The sequence below is a fragment of the Bufo gargarizans genome, chromosome 1 (assembly GCF_014858855.1).
Source record: "Bufo gargarizans isolate SCDJY-AF-19 chromosome 1, ASM1485885v1, whole genome shotgun sequence".
NCBI lineage: Eukaryota > Metazoa > Chordata > Amphibia > Anura > Bufonidae > Bufo > Bufo gargarizans.
This window is the reverse complement of record NC_058080.1, coordinates 152,135,273-152,152,445: the sequence shown is the minus strand read 5'-3', so window position 1 is coordinate 152,152,445 and position 17,173 is coordinate 152,135,273. Positions and strand designations below refer to the sequence as shown.

At 44.8% G+C, this 17,173-nt stretch overlaps 1 protein-coding gene across 1 annotated transcript in view; it reads right to left on the bottom strand.

Moving 5' to 3' along the window:
- The window catches only part of ASAH1 (N-acylsphingosine amidohydrolase 1), a 40,789-nt gene extending 24,954 nt beyond the window's left edge, over positions 1-15,835 (bottom strand). Inside the window, exons 1-2 of the mRNA XM_044299743.1 lie at positions 15,700-15,835; positions 3,878-3,924 (exon numbers count right to left, since the gene is read on the bottom strand). Coding sequence (XP_044155678.1) covers positions 3,878-3,924; positions 15,700-15,771 — 119 coding nt within the window. The 5' untranslated portion in view covers positions 15,772-15,835. The remainder of the gene's footprint in view (positions 1-3,877; positions 3,925-15,699) is intronic.
- Between the last annotated feature and the right edge of the window lie 1,338 nt (positions 15,836-17,173).

Sequence of the window (17,173 nt, the reverse complement as noted above, 5' to 3'; positions counted from 1 at the left end):
ACTAAGAGATTATTAACATCTGTTTCAAGTTTTTTCTTTGTTTAAAAATATATATTCATATATTTTTCCATTTTGTTTCTAGATCACCATTTTACACTTCAGCACTTCTTTGGGCAGGAGCAAGTGGAGGAATTGGACACAGCATCATACATAGGGGCGTTATTTCCATGGGCTATGTGCATATTATTTATTATATTTTTATTGTGTTTTTTATATATTTTTCCATATCGCTAGGACCGGTGAACCTCCTGTGACTTGTATATATATACACATGTTCTGTTGTACTGGTTTGCGGCAATGCAGCCCAGATTCTCTCCTCTGGCCGGCTGGATTTACCCCCTGTGGCATCTGTATACCTGGAGAGGAGAGCCCTCTTGAGTGAAAGTTGCGGTATGACACCCATGGTATGTACCTGTTTACACACTGCGGTTTCCGTGTGTGTACAGGATTGATACCTGGGTATGGGTTGTTGACACATTGGTTCTCCTTGTTGTCACTGTCTTGACCGCCACACTCTGGTTCCATACAGGTTTGATGCTTAAATATACCTTAGTATGCTGCTACACAGGTCAAGGGTATTTCTCCAGCTTTAAAGATGGCGCCTTATAACATGGATTGATACTGGGCATGCGTCGTGACCAGTCAAGGGCGTCTTGATGACGCAATGATGTCAGCAAGCTTTGATGGCGTTTCTAGTCTAATGACCACAATGCCGTATAGCCACATGGAATATGTCTCCAGGTGATGTCGGATATGTCCATATTTCCTTGCTCCTACTCCGTCCTCTACACGTATGCGGTACTGGACACACGCATCGATTAGTTATGTTTACCTGATCGATGTGTGTGTCCATGGATCCACATGGGATATGCAATTTATAAATGCACTTGTAATGTGTAATTTTGTGATATATATGTTTTTCACTTTAGCACTCAGTGTTTTGTACTTTTTTTATATGCCATTATGACACTGATTTGTTTTGTTCACACACCCGATGTGGGATGTGTCTTCAGGATTTGCTCACATGTTTGTAATTGTGTAACCACCCCCAGAGATGGGTGTGTCTTTGTTAATTGATTTGCTTATAAGTTTGTTTTCACTCACATGGTATCTCTGCTTGAAAAAGGCTCATTCAGAGCCGAAACGTTGCACCGGATGGTTGAATAAAGGTAACATCGATTTCATTTTACTGGAGTGCCGTCCTTTTTCTGGATTATATATAAATATTTTTTTATTTTTTTTACACACACACACACACACACACACACACACACACACACAATGGGAGCATTCTTCATACTGCCACTAATGGGAACATTCTTTATACTGAGAACCACAAATGGGGGCCAGTAATCATACTTTGAACCACTAATGGGGGCATTAATAATGAAATAATGAAGGGGGGCCCTAATGGGACATTAATCATACTGCAGGCCACTGATAGGGCAATAATAATACAGTGGGCACTAAGGGGGGCATTAATTAATACTAGGGGGCACTAATCATTTCAGGCACTATGGTAGGGCATTAAGAACACTGAGGGCACTGCAGAGGTTGGGATTTATTTTTTTTAGTAATCCATTTTTACTGGCCGTTAAAAACGAAAAGACAGACAGAAAATGGATGCAGAAAAACTGGCCATAAAAAAAAAAAAATATTTAAATTGTCATTTTTTTCCCTGTCGTGTGAATGCAGAGCAAATCTGCCTATTTATGATGTTCTAGAACAGGGACGCTCAACCTGCGGCCCTCCAGCTGTTGCAAAACTACAACTCCCAGCATGCCTGGACAACCTACAGCTTTCAGGGCATGCTGGGAGTTGTAGTTTTACAACAGCTGGAGGGCCGCAAGTTAAGCATCCCTGTTCTATAAGATGACAATGCCTCATTTAGGGAACACATTGTGCACTAATATAGAAGTACTGTATCTCTTTATAAGGTCAAGCAGGTCCATGCCCCTATGGGCAATAATGGTGGCCTCTCACATTTATCAGAAACCAATGATCGCAATATACACAAGAGACATAAGGTCACGAACGGCTTTTTACTATTTTAGGGGGAAATCTAAAAAAAAAAAAAAACATGTTTTATATTGTTCATTTAAAGGGTAACTGTCATTTTCTTTATGTAATTGGATTGGTCTGACTAAGTTTACCTTAGTTCCCTCGTTAGTACTTTTGTATAGGTATTGAGTTCCCTAGTAATTGCAGCATGTTCTTTTCACCCCCAGGCATTTCAGTGGTGCGGCTAACACTGTGTTGCTAGGTGTCCTCTGTCTCCCATCTTCTATATACAGAAGATGGAGGACGTAGTAGTGGGCAGTCCCGAACACTGCCTGCGCGCTCCCGTCAGACTGGGATAGTGCCGATATAATTAGAAAATTCGCAATCAACTACTGAGGAGGAAGAGGGCGTGTTTAAGTCTGGAGAAAGCCGATTGGTTAGGGTGAGGCTGCACGTTCCCGAGATGAGCCAAATGAATTCTGGGTAGTTAGGGAGGGAGGTCTTAGCCTCAGGGTAAGGGCATCGGTGGCCATCTTGAGAAGATAGTCAGAAAGAATTCTTGTGAGGCGCGGTTGCTACGGACGGAATCTTATTAAACAAGTGGTATGTGAACACAATAATTAGTGATTACGGATTATCACCACAGCAGCAACAACATATATGAAAATGTAATTTTGAGTAAAAATATGACAGTTATCCTTTAAGGATCAACCTGGAGCGCAAGAGGGTGGCCATGGCACAGGTATAATAAACAGCACCCAAGAGAATACCAGTCATGGTCTGCGTCTGTAATACGGTAATAGTTCTGCCTGGGCTCCTCAAGCTTCCTAAAGTAAGCCGTACAGTGTCTCATACCGCCCCATAGTAATTCACTTAAGAGTGCCAACCACAGAGTACCCCGGATAACAGCGTCAGCCTCATAGTGCCAGCAATAACAGGGACCGCGCGTGCGCAGTGCGCTCCCATTCACTTGTATGGGAGCAGCGCCTGGTGGTGGACAGACCTCGGGAAACCCGGAGTCCTCCAGCCACAGTTTTCCCCTCTCCGTTCTACATGTAGGTGCAGGTCCCAGAGGTGGGACCCGCACCTATCAGACAATAGGGCCTTTTCCTAGCGATATGCCCACATTGTATGTGATGAGAATACCCCTTTAAACTCCATTTACAAGGTCAGAAATGTTTGCACGAATTATCTTTCTTTGAAAGAATTTTCCCAGAAAGATCTTTCATCCATCGCCAGGTTTGTTTGAACACGTATGCCCAGTATGAACAACTGTAACAGCCAATATGGACTAAAATGGCTGCCAAATGATCGCTCACCATCAACAACCTACTTCTCTCTAATGTGTACAGCCACCTGAACTGGGTATTCCCATCTCAATATTTGTTGCAGATCACTAGGATAGGTCACAAATGTCAGATACCTGCAGGTCCCAACCTGCTCCCATCTCCAAAACAGGTCCCCCAGAAGCAAAGGGAGAACAGCCGTGCATGGGCAGCCACCCTCCATTCACTGCTACGGGACTGCTGGAAGTAGCCAGAGGTGACAAGAGGTGGCCATGCTCGCTCAGCTATTATCATAGTAGCAGTGAATGGACAGCAAGCCGCGCATGCGCAGTGCGGTCTCCTGCACTTTGGGGGCCTTGTTCTGAGACCTGCATCTCTCTGACACTTGTGTATCTTAGCAATATGCAATGTTGATATGGGAAAAGACCTTTAATGCTGGCCAAAGAGGTGATTTTTGTTGGCGTCTATATGATTGGACATGTTTGAAATGTCTGTCCTTCTATAGAGATAACATAGCTGAACAGGGCAGGTCCGAGCTCACAACCTCCTCCTGAATAACTTATTAATCTATGGAAACTACTGTAACTCACGTAGGGCCACTGGGAGGGTAGGTTCCACTTCTGCAATCTTCTGTGTACTGAAACGAGACATTTTCCAGTGTTATAATATGAATATACAGACGTGGACAAAATTGTTGGTACCCTTTGGTCAATGAAAGAAAAAGTCACAATGGTCACAGAAATAACTTTAATCTGACAAAAGTAATAATAAATTAAAATTCTATAAATGTTAACCAATGAAAGTCAGACATTGTTTTTCAACCATGCTTCAACAGAATTATGTAAAAAAATAAACTCATGAAACAGGCATGGACAAAAATGATGGTACCCCTAGAAAACACAGAACATAATGTGACCAAAGGGACATGTTAATTCAAGGTGTGTCCACTAATTAGCATCACAGGTGTCTACAACCTTGTAATCAGCCATTGGGCCTATATATATGGCTCCAGGTAATCACTGTGTTGTTTGGTGATATGGTGTGTACCACACTCGACATGGACCAGAGGAAGCAAAGGAAAGAGCTGTCTCAAGAGATCAGAAAGAAAATTATAGACAAGCATGTTAAAGGTAAAGGCTATAAGACCATCTCCAAGCAACTAGATGTTCCTGTGAGTACAGTTGCACATATTATTCATAAGTTTAAGATCCATGGGACTGTAGCCAACCTCCCTGGACGTGGCCGCAGGAGGAAAATTGATGACAAATCTAAGAGACGGATAATCCGAATGGTAACAAAAGAGCCTAGAAAGACTTCTAAAGAGATTCAAGGTGAACTTCATGCTCAAGGAACATCAGTGTCAGATCGCACCATCCGTCGTTGTTTGAGCCAAAGTGGACTACATGGGAGACGACCAAGGAGGACACCATTGTTGAAAACGAATCATAAAAAAGCAAGACTGGAATATGCCAAACTACATGTTGACAAGCCACAAAGCTTCTGGGAGAATGTCCTGTGGACAGATGAGACAAAAATCGAAGTTTTTGCCAAGGCACATCAGCTGTATGTTCACAGACGAAAAAATGAAGCATATCAAGAAAAGAACACTGTCCCTACTGTGAAACATGGAGGAGGCTCTGTTATGTTCTGGGGCTGCTTTGCTGCGTCTGGCACAGGGTGTCTTGAATCTGTGCAGGGTACAATGAAATCTCAAGACTATCAAGGAATTCTAGAGAGAAATGTACTAGCCAGTGTCAGAAAGCTTGGTCTCAGTCGCAGGTCATGGGTCTTGCAACAGGACAATGACCCAAAACACACCGCTAAAAACACCCAAGAATGGCTAAGAGGAAAAAATTGGACTATTCTAAAGTGGCCTTCTATGAGCCCTGACCTCAATCCTATTGAGCATCTTTGGAAGGAGCTGAAACATGCAGTCTGGAAAAGGCACCCTTCAAACCGGACACAACTGGAGCAGTTTGCTCATGAGGAGTGGGCCAAAATACCTGCTGAGAGGTGCAGATGTCTCATTGACAGTTACAGGAAGCGTTTGATTGCAGTGATTGCCTCAAAAGGTTGCGCAACAAAATATTAAGTTAGGGGTACCATCATTTTTGTCCATGCCTGTTTCATGAGTTTATTTTTTTACATAATTCTGTTGAAGCATGGTTGAAAAACAATGTCTGACTTTCATTGGTTAACATTTATAGAATTTTAATTTATTATTACTTTTGTCAGATTAAAGTTATTTCTGTGACCATTGTGACTTTTTCTTTCATTGACCAAAGGGTACCAACAATTTTGTCCACGTCTGTATAATACACAAAACGCCCTAATAAAATAGAAGTTAGCACCTTCTAACAAAGTGAAATAGATGGGCAGGGGCTAATCTGCTGTGTCTGAATGATAGTGAAAGATTCATGAGCTTCCACAACCATATCCAGTATGATATCTGGCTTCCAGTCTCTATTTAAGGGGTACTCCAGTTCTGAAACGCAATCCCCTAAGCACAAGATAACTGTTAGACCAGTAGGGTTCCTACTGCTGGGACCCCCACCAATCACGGAATGAGAATCCCTAAGTACAGCATTAAGCTATTTCCGGGACTCCCATAGAGATGAATGGATGCCTGACTCGCCGCTCCATTCATTTTGGTAGGCCCCAAGGGGTGCAGGGTACCCATTCTTGTGATCATTCTGCAGTAGGACCCACACGATGTTACAGTTATTCTCTATCCTGGGAATATGTTCTCGGAACTGAAATACCCCTTAAATGTCATATGGAAGCCAGATATCATACCAAATATGGTGGCAGAAGATGATAAATCCATGTTTTCACTATCATTCTACCCTTACTCAGTCTTTAAGCCGTCGACATTGTAGCAGGGGTGCAGAGTAATTTCAAGTGCTCCGTTCCATTCACTTGATACACCCCACTTCAGTAGGGTACTGGGATTAGGAACCCAACTGATCTGATATTAATGCCCCATCCCAAGGATAGGTAGGTCATCAATATTGGAAAGCTGGGACAACCCCTTTAAAGAAGCACTTTTTTTTTTTACATATATTACTAACTCACCGTCAGTATTCTACCAGTGTAATTTGTTACAGCCCAACTCATTGCATCCATACATTTTGAACCTTTTCATTATGGGAGCCTGGTCATGTGACCTCAAGTATGACACCTTGCTCTAATGCAGGGATGCTCAACCTGCGGCCCTCCAGCTGTTGTAAAACTACAACTCCCACCATGCCCTGCTGTAGGCTGTGCAGGCATGCTGGGAGTTGTAGTTTTGCAACAGTTGGAGGTCCGCAGGTTGAGCATGCCTGCTCTAATGTACAGACAGGAACTCTGTTTCTCCCCTGTGGCTGACTTCATCTGAACTACAGGATGACATCTTCATCAGTCACTACCTCTCTTATCTAAAGGAGCGCAGATATATAGTAGGTAAGTGTATACATTCATTAGCTGCTCTTATATAAACCTCCTGACTCTCACTGCCTGTCTGTACTATCTCTGTGTGCGGACTCTCCAGTGCAGTTCTATGAGATGTAGCTTCACACTGCTCTCCCTGCCTCCTACATGCAAGAGCTGACAGGGGAGAGAGAGATGACAAGACAGAGAGGGCAGACAGGCTCAATCTGCATCACATAGGAATACATAGAGAGTCTGCAATGTGAGGAGACAGCAGCCCTGTGTCACTTATCTGTCATGGCAGCCCTTACTCCATCCTCCTCTGTCTCTGCAAAGCAAGGTATGAAGGGGAATGTAGGATTCATTAGGAAAACCATATCTAAGGGAAGAAGGAATTAAGATGGCTGTCAACCCACAAATTGTACATCAAATAAAACAGGTATACACAGTCATAGGGGGAGGGTTGTCAGTCACTGATAGGACCACCTTCAGGACTTCACAGCCCATGCATCTGCACCTCATACACCATGTTCAACATGACAAGTTCACTTTAAGCAAATAACCAAATTATGAAAAAAGGGAACCAGTCTGTCTCATTACCTGCTTAATAAAAATTACTCTGACGTTCAGGTTGCCAATTGCACATGAATATTTATTAGAAGCCGCTCTGTTCTGACAGAGATCAGCGTCACAGGATAGGTGGGACAAGTCTATAAAGAGCAACATGCTTTAAACCAGGGCCACCTACATATGCTGGCCAAAGCCCCGGGAAGGACTGCAACCGCCATCCCAGGGTCCTGGTCAACTGCAATAGCCCTCCTAAGTTTTAGTCAGTTCGGATCTTCCTCAGTGTCTTTCTGGACCGACAGCCTAGAGAGTTATTATATATACATACCCTCACCTAAAGAATTATTAGGAACACCTGTTCTATTTCTCATTAATGCGATTATCTAGTCAACCAATCACATGGCAGTTGCTTCAATGCATGTAGGGTTGTGGTCCTGGTCAAGACAATCTCCTGAACTCCAAACTGAATGTCAGAATGGGAAAGAAAGGGGATTTAAGCAATTTTGAGCGTGGCATGGTTGTTGGTGCCAGACGGGCCGGTCTGAGTATTTCACAATCTGCTCAGTTACTGGGATTTTCACGCACAACCATTTCTAGGGTTTACAAAGAATGGTGTGAAAAGGGAAAAACATCCAGTATGCGGCAGTCCTGTGGGCGAAAATGCCTTGTTGATGCTAGAGGTCAGAGGAGAATGGGCCGACTGATTCAAGCTGATAGAAGAGCAACGTTGACCGAAATAACCACTCGTTACAACCGAGGTATGCAGCATAGCATTTATGACAACACGCACAACCTTGAGGCGGATGGGCTACAACAGCAGAAGACCCCACCGGGTACCACTCATCTCCACTACAAATAGGAAAAGAGGCTGCAATTTGCACGAGCTCACCAAAATTGGACTCTTGAAGACTGGAAAAATGTTGCCTGGTCTGATTTCTTTGAAACATTCAAATGGTAGAGTCCGAATTTGGCCATCCCTCATGACCATCATGTACCCATCCTCTGATGGCTACTTCCAGCAAGATAATGTACTATGTCACAAAGCTCGAATCATTTCAAATTGGTTTCTTGAACATGACAATGAGTTCACTGTACTAAAATGGCCCCCACAGTCACCAGATCTCAACCCAATAGAGCATCTTTGGGATGTGGTGGAACAGGAGCTTCGTGCCCTGGATGTGCATCCCTCAAATCTCCATCAACTGCAAGATGCTATCCTATCAATATGGGCCAACATTTCTAAAGAATGCTATCAGCACCTTGTTGAATCAATGCCACGTAGAATTAAGGCAGTTCTGAAGGCAAAAAGGGGCTCCAACCCCGTATTAGTATGGTGTTCCTAATAATTCTTTAGGCGAGTGTATATGTATCCATGAAAAATCAACGCAGCACTCTTCTTGTGAAAAAAACACAGTGTCTTTATTCACACATGTGTCACAAAATAGGCAACGTTTCAATCCCCTTCCGGGATCCTTCTCAAGCCAAGTGCACTTTCCAAGAAGAGTGCTGCGTTGATTTTTCATGGATATACATGCCTGATGTCAAGGGTGGGACGCGTGCACCTGATTCACCATAACGCTGGGTTCACACCTGAGCGTTCGCGATGGAGCGCTCTGTATGCGCGATTGTACGGGCGTTTGCAATCGCGCATACAGAGACAAGCGAACGCCCATTGTCGCGCGTTCCCGAAAGTCTATGTACGGGAACGCGAGACAAGACGCTCCAAAGAAGCTCATGTACTTCTTGGGGCGTCGGACGTTTTACAGCGCGATCGTACGCGCTGTAAAACGCCCAGGTGAGAACCATGCCGATAGGGAAGCATTGGTTTCTCCTTGTTGAGCGTTTTACAGCGCGTAGGAACACGCTGTAAAACGCTCAGGTGTGAACCCAGCCTAAAAGCGAGTGCTGCCGGAATTTATATTATATACACACACAGGTCCTTCTAAAAAAATTAGCATATTGTGATAAAGTTCATTATTTTCTGTAATGTACTGATAAACATTAGACTTTCATATATTTTAGATTCATTACACACCAACTGAAGTAGTTCAAGCCTTTTATTGTTTTAATATTGATGATTTTGGCATACAGCTCATGAAAACCCAAAATTCCTATCTAAAAAAAATTAGCATATCATGAAAAGGTTCTCTAAACGAGCTATTAACCTAATCATCTGAATCAACTAATTAACTCTAAACACCTGCAAAAGATTCCTGAGGCTTTTAAAAACTCCCAGCCTGGTTCATTACTCAAAACCGCAATCATGGGTAAGACTGCCGACCTGACTGCTGTCCAGAAGGCCATCATTGACACCCTCAAGCAAGAGGGTAAGACACAGAAAGAAATTTCTGAACGAATAGGCTGTTCCCAGAGTGCTGTATCAAGGCACCTCAGTGGGAAGTCTGTGGGAAGAAAAAAGTGTGGCAGAAAACGCTGCACAACGAGAAGAGGTGACCGGACCCTGAGGAAGATTGTGGACAAGGACCGATTCCAGACCTTGTGGGACCTGCGGAAGCAGTGGACTGAGTCTGGAGTAGAAACATCCAGAGCCACCATGTACAGGCGTGTGCAGGAAATGGGCTACAGGTGCCGCATTCCCCAGGTCAAGCCACTTTTGAACCAGAAACAGCGGCAGAAGCGCCTGACCTGGGCTACAGAGAAGCAGCACTGGACTGTTGCATGTCATTCAGAAATCAAGGTGCCAGAGTCTGGAGGAAGACCGGGGAGAGGGAAATGCCAAAATGCCTGAAGTCCAGTGTCAAGTACCCACAGTCAGTGATGGTCTGGGGTGCCATGTCAGCTGCTGGTGTTGGTCCACTGTGTTTTATCAAGGGCAGGGTCAATGCATCTAGCTATCAGGAGATTTTGGAGCACTTCATGCTTCCATCTGCTGAAAAGCTTTATGGAGATGAAGATTTCATTTTTCAGCACGACCTGGCACCTGCTCACAGTGCCAAATCCACTGGTAAATGGTTTACTGACCATGGTATTACTGTGCTCAATTGGCCTTCCAACTCTCCTGACCTGAACCCCATAGAGAATCTGTGGGATATTGGGAAGAGAAAGTTGAGAGACGCAAGACCCAACACTCTGGATGAGCTTAAGGCCGCTATCGAAGCATCCTGGGCCTCCATAACACCTCAGCAGTGCCACAGGCTGATTGCCTTCATGCCATGCCGCATTGAAGCAGTCATTTCTGCAAAAGGATTCCCGACCAAGTATTGAGTGCATAACTGAACATAATTATTTGAAGGTTGACTTTTTTTGTATTAAAAACACTTTTCTTTTATTGGTCGGATGAAATATGCTAATTTTTTTAGCTAGGAAATTTGGGTTTTCATGAGCTGTATGCCAAAATCATCAATATTAAAACAATAAAAGGCTTGAACTACTTCAGTTGGTGTGTAATGAATCTAAAATATATGAAAGTCTAATGTTTATCAGTACATTACAGAAAATAATGAACTTTATCACAATATGCTAATTTTTTTAGAAGGACCTGTATATATATATATATATATATATATATATATATATATATATATATAGAGATAGAGAGAGAGAGAGAGACCAATGGGAGCACCAACCTGAGAATGGGTGCAAAGTCCAAAAGGGGGTGACGGCAATCCCCAATAGTATAAAAGAGAAAAAAAGAGGACTGCACTCCAAATTGTGATGAAAATCCAAACTGTTTTATTCACCCATAGTATGGCAAATCTTGCTTATATATATATATATATATATATTTTTTTTTTGCATTCACACAAACACACCCCTCCACCATCTACAGACCTATATGTCTCTATATACACTGCCTGTCCAAAAAAAAAAAAAAAGCCACCTCGATTTAACTAAGCAAATAGTTATGAGCCTCCTATTGGATAATTACTGCATGGGCGATTATCTTTCAGTTGGCAGTAAGTTATTTAACTCCTAACTGGTGCAATGAGTTGCTTCTCATTTCTTAAACAACCATGTCGAAAGACATCTCGTGGTCGTGGAAAAGATGTTGTTCTGTTTGAGAAGGATCAAATCATTGGCATGCGTCAAGCAGAGAAAACATCTAAGGAGATTGCAGAAACTACTAAAATTGGGTTAAGAACTGTCCAACACGTAACGCTGATATGTGTGCCCTCAGTGTATTTGGACGTAATCCCTTCTCAAACCCCGATTGCAGGAATCCCAAAAAACTGCTTGGACCGAAATCTTCTGGGAACATTTTTTTGTTTGAACACACCAACTGCAGAAACTTCTCTAAATTTTAGCGTAAATTTTAGAAGTCACTTCTTTTCTGTTGGCCGTCATGGTGTCGATAATGGCATCTGATAAACCCCTAGACTTAAATATCACCCTTTCTACTTTGGAAGGATCCATGGGCTCTGAACTGACAAGGTCTTTAGCAAGGGGAACCATGTTTTTTTCGGCCACAGAATAACATGGGCCTTGTCTAGCTGGATCTTTTTTAGAACCCTGGGAATTCGTTGAAGAGGGGGAAAGGCATACGCCAGTTAAATAAATCCCACTTTTGTGATCCACACCTATATTCCCGTCGAAGGGGTTCAGGGAAAATAACTTTTTTCATTTTGCATTTGCTGCTGAGGCAAATAGATCCACTTGTGGAGTCCCCCATAATTCTGTGATTTGGAGAAAAACCTGTTTCTGATTTGAACTTTCCCCTCTAACGATTCCTGACTTTTGTCCCAACACTCTAATATCCACTGTTGTAGAATCCGAGTGTGGAACTGTGCCCATCTTACAGCCGGGATGCACGAAGTTAAAGAACCTAGTAGCTTCATTGCCTCCCCGATTGTACATACAGATTGATTTTGGAATCTCGTGACTTTTCCACTTATCCCCATCACCTTCTAGGTTGTAAGAAATGTCTCTTGACGAGTAGAATCTAGAAGGATCCCTAAAAATTTAAAATTTTGCGATGGGCAAGGATTCGATTTTTTCCAGTTTATTAACCAACCTGTCTGATAAAGGGTTTGACAAGTTATAAACAGATTGTTTTCTAGTGCCTGTTCTGAGTTGCCTACAATTAACAGATCATTCAAGTAGGGAATAATTAGGATGTTTCGCCTCTAACTCCTTAAGGACTGGGCTCATGTTCACCTTAAGGACCAGGCCATTTTTTGCAAATCTGACCAGTGTCACTTTAAGTGGTCATAACTTTAAAACACTGACTTATCCAGGCCATTCTGAGATTGTTTTTTCGTCACATATTGTAACCCATGACACTGGTAAAATGGAGTTACAAAAATTAATTTTTATTTATAAAAAAAAAAAATACAAAATTTGCCCAAAAATTTGAAAAATTTGCAAATTTCCAAGTTTCAATTTCTCTACTTCTATAATACATAGTAATACCTACAAAAATATTTTATTCCTTTACATTCCCCATATGTCTACTTCATGTTTGGATCATTTTGGGAATTACATTTAATTTTTTGGGGATGCCACTACCTCTAGCATTACTTTGGTAAACACTCTCGGGGCGGAGGCGATTCCAAAGGGAAGTACTTGGAACTGGAAATGATGAGTTTTTTTTCCCAAGGAAACTGCTATGCGGAGAAATTTCTGAGATTTCTCGGATACCGGAATACGGTAATATGCATCTCTTAGATTGATGCTAAAAAATCTCCTTCTTTTAACAGATTTATTGCAGATCTTATTGTCTCCATTTTGGATCGGTCGTATTTTATGAACCTGTTCAGGCTCTTTAGGTTTATTACCTGTAGACCTCAGAACAGCGGGCGATTCCGCCATGATCCTGCACGCCAATTGTAGCTCTGCCGCCCTCAGCGTGCGTTCCACGGACCGGAAGTACCTACTGGAACACACGTGAGCCACATACGACGTCCAGTTGCGTCACTGCGAGTGTCGAAAGTATCGGATCGCGATGAGGAGCTCACCAAAGAAGCTGAGGTAATCCCTGAGTGTCCGGTCACACATGGACCTCCACGCCCGACGCGCTGAGCGGGAGGTAAGGAGCAGCGATCTTGAAGGGCTCCCCAGCACCTCAATACCCAACTAGGGCACAGGTGCTGCCTACTTCCCTCATGTGTATAAGGCATTCCTTTTCTTCTTACCACCTCTGCCTGCCTTGGAACAGAAAATGGCTCATAGCAATGCCATGAGGATGATCCATCTCCCACCTGGAGGGACAGGAAGACACTGAGGAAGAGCCGAAGGAGGGTCAAATTTATACTTCCTGTCCCTACCTGGTTGGAGCCGGGTCATCTCTCATGGTATGCCGTCATGGAGGATGGAAGGGAAAAACAAGAGCAGGTAAAGTGGAGGGGGGCTTTTAAATTACTGGTCTCCACTGGTCCCTGGCAGGTGGGGTAACCTCCTGCTAGTACCTTTGGGGAGGTGGAAAAACCTTGAAGCCCAGATTTAACAGTCCTGAACAAGTGTAGCTGAGGACATCCACTGCAAGGTGGAAGAAAGACCAACATGGGTCCACACTAGTGATTACAGGAGACTGCAGGACATCATAGGAGCTGCCCAAGTGCCTCAATCCCAGAAGCAGGACGGGTTTATATTGGGAAAATATTAGTTTTGTGGTGTAAGGTTATACATGCAGCGAATAAGCTTCCTGATTGGGTTGGGAAAGCTTCCCGAATAAGTTACTTACAGGCCTCCGAGGGTACAAGCTCCTGAGAAGCTGAGGAGACTGATGCCTGTGTGTAACTCCATATACACAGCGTCTGAGTGCAAGTCTGCGGGGGGGGGGGGGGGTGGCGTATATCAGCATGCAATGTGGGGGAACGGAGTGAAGAAACATCCAAAGACCACCCTGGGATGGAACGTACCCACATAAAGTGCTCTCTGTCCCTGGTAAGACTGCAAACTGTCTGATCTTAAACAGGAGACAAAAGAGGGAACTGTGGAGGTAATGAAAGGGTTACTTGAAGCATTACATTGGAAATCTTTTTAAATTGTCCGATGTCAAGACCAGACATGACCTCCCGACATTTCATGCAACCCTTTAACTCACCAAGGAGCACTGCCCCTTTTTGTCTATAGCAGAGAAGCTGTGCAGACGCTCACTACAATGATATACACTCATGCTTAGTGCAAAGGTCAAATTTCCTTTACCAGTTCTGCAGTAATTAAAGGGGTTGTCCAATGAAAAATATTCTACAGTTTTCAAACCAGCACCTGGATCTGAATTCTTTTGTAATTGAATGTAATTAAAGATTTAGCATAGCCACTGAGTTATTCACTAAAATGTATCTGTACAGCGCCACCTGCTGTTTGTTCTTTCTCTTATTTCGTTGTCCTGCTTACTGAGAAGGCCGCACATGCTCAGTTTCAGCCTACATCTGCCTCCTGAGCTGTGATAGGGAGAGAATGGACACGCCCCCTGAGCTGCGATAGGGAGAGCATGGACACGCCCCCTGAGCTGTGATAGGGAGAGAAGACACTCCCCTTGAACTGTCAGCTTGATATAAATCTAGCCGAGCAATGATTGAGGAGATCTCTGGATCCATGTGAGGTACAGGGCTGGTTCTAGCTTTGTTATGTACTATATGATGTCTATTTTTTATTTTTTACATTAGTTATGGGATAAGCCCTTTAAAGGCCATAGACTCTTTGTAAGGCCTCATGGACACATTTTCTGCGGCTTGGATGCGACCCATTCACTTCAATGGGGCCACAAAAGATGCGGACTACACTTGCAGACCGCAAAACACGGCAGCGTTGTTTGTAAGATCTGCTTGGTTAGAGCAGTAATGCATAGTAAAGAATGTCTAAATGACACTATACAATGATTGGCTCCATTCGTAAAGGAAGCCACAATAAGGTATGCATCTGTAATGGGTTTAATGCTCTTCTATAATGAAGCCTGTAGGGACAGTCCGGGCAGAGAAGGTCCCTCAGAGGTCTGTTGAGTCTCTCCGGTATTCCGGATTGATAACCAGTAACACTGCAGGTATTCAGTACAGAGCAGTGCGCCTGCGTCGTGCACACACCCAAACAACTACATGAATCTCCTCGGGCAGCGTGGGGTCTGACTCCGCCCACATAACATCACATGATCGTCACCTGATCATCACAGGTCCTTTAGCCCACCAGGACCTAGCCCTTAATCTTAGTTCCTATATTTTAGTAATTTGTCGTAAACCCTGCCGTGACACACACACACCAGGAACGTCTGGATGAGGCCCACAGCTCCGAAAAGCTACGTCTCGTCGCCACCTAGCTTACAGTCACATGATCTAAGCCTCTCGGGAGCCCGTACATTCTAGTCACTACGCTCTGGTGTCAATCCCATTCGCCGCTACGGTTACCCTCCCCTCATAACCTACACATGGCAGCGCTGAAGCTGGTGGAACCACAAGTCCCAGCAGCACAAGTCCCTGTCAGCCTCGACCTGTAGAGTCCCCGCAGTCTCCAGCCTGCAGACTAGAGGGCTGCTACTCACCGGGGGCACGTCCTGGGCCAGGCTGAGCCCGGACAAGGCAAGCAGCAGACACCACAGCATTGCTCCCCACATCTCCGGAGAGGACTGCCTGCTACTTCCCGGATCGTGCTGTTACATGACCGCACATGGGCTGTACCATTATATCAGCTCGGGGGCGGGGAGACAACGTCTGTCACATGTCTCTGAACCCAGAGCAGTAGCCGCACTGTCCGTGTGACATGGGTGCGCCCCGCCTGCTGAGCCTGAGCTTTTATCATTATGGGCTAATGGCAACAAGCTGGACAGTGCCCTCCGGGTAATATACAGTGCTGACTAGAGTGCCCCCATACATAGCGACGACCGGAGAGTGCCCCCATACATAGCGACGACCGGAGAGTGCCCCCATACATAGCGACGACCGGAGAGTGCCCCCATACATAGCGACGACCGGAGAGTGCCCCCCATACATAGCGACGATCCGGAGAGTGCCCCCCATACATAGCGACAACCGGAGAGTGCCCCCCATACATAGCGACAACCGGAGAGTGCCCCCCATACATAGCGACAACAGGAGAGTGCCCCCCATACATAGCGACAACAGGAGAGTGCCCCCCATACATAGCGACAACAGGAGAGTGCCCCCCATACATAGCGACAACAGGAGAGTGCCCCCCATACATAGCGACAACAGGAGAGTGCCCCCCATACATAGCGACAACAGGAGAGTGCCCCCCATACATAGCGACAACAGGAGAATGCCCCCCATACATAGCGACAACAGGAGAGTGCCCCCCATACATAGCGACAACAGGAGAGTGCCCCCCATACATAGCGACAACAGGAGAGTGCCCCCCATACATAGCGACAACCGGAGAGTGCCCCCCATACATAGCGACAACCGGAGAGTGCCCCCCATACATAGCGACAACCGGAGAGTGCCCCCCATACATAGCGACAACCGGAGAGTGCCCCCCATACATAGCGACAACCGGAGAGTGCCCCCCATACATAGCGACAACCGGAGAGTGCCCCCCATACATAGCGACAACCGGAGAGTGCCCCCATACATAGCGACAACAGGAGAGTGCCCCCCATACATAGCGACAACCGGAGAGTGCCCCCCATACATAGCGACAACCGGAGAGTGCCCCCCATACATAGCGACAACCGGAGAGTGCCCCCCATACATAGCGACAACCGGAGAGTGCCCCCCATACATAGCGACAACCGGAGAGTGCCCCCCATACATAGCGACAACCGGAGAGTGCCCCCCATACATAGCGACAACCGGAGAGTGCCCCCCATACATAGCGACAACCGGAGAGTGCCCCCCATACATAGTGACTAGAGATAAGCGAATTTTTCAAAAATTCGATTTGGCCGGTTCGCCAAATTTTTTGAAGAAATTTGGTTTGATACGAATTTATTTGCGGGGAATAGCGGCACTACTGTGAGTCAGTATTACATGCAGATGACAGGCGTCGCTCTTAGAATC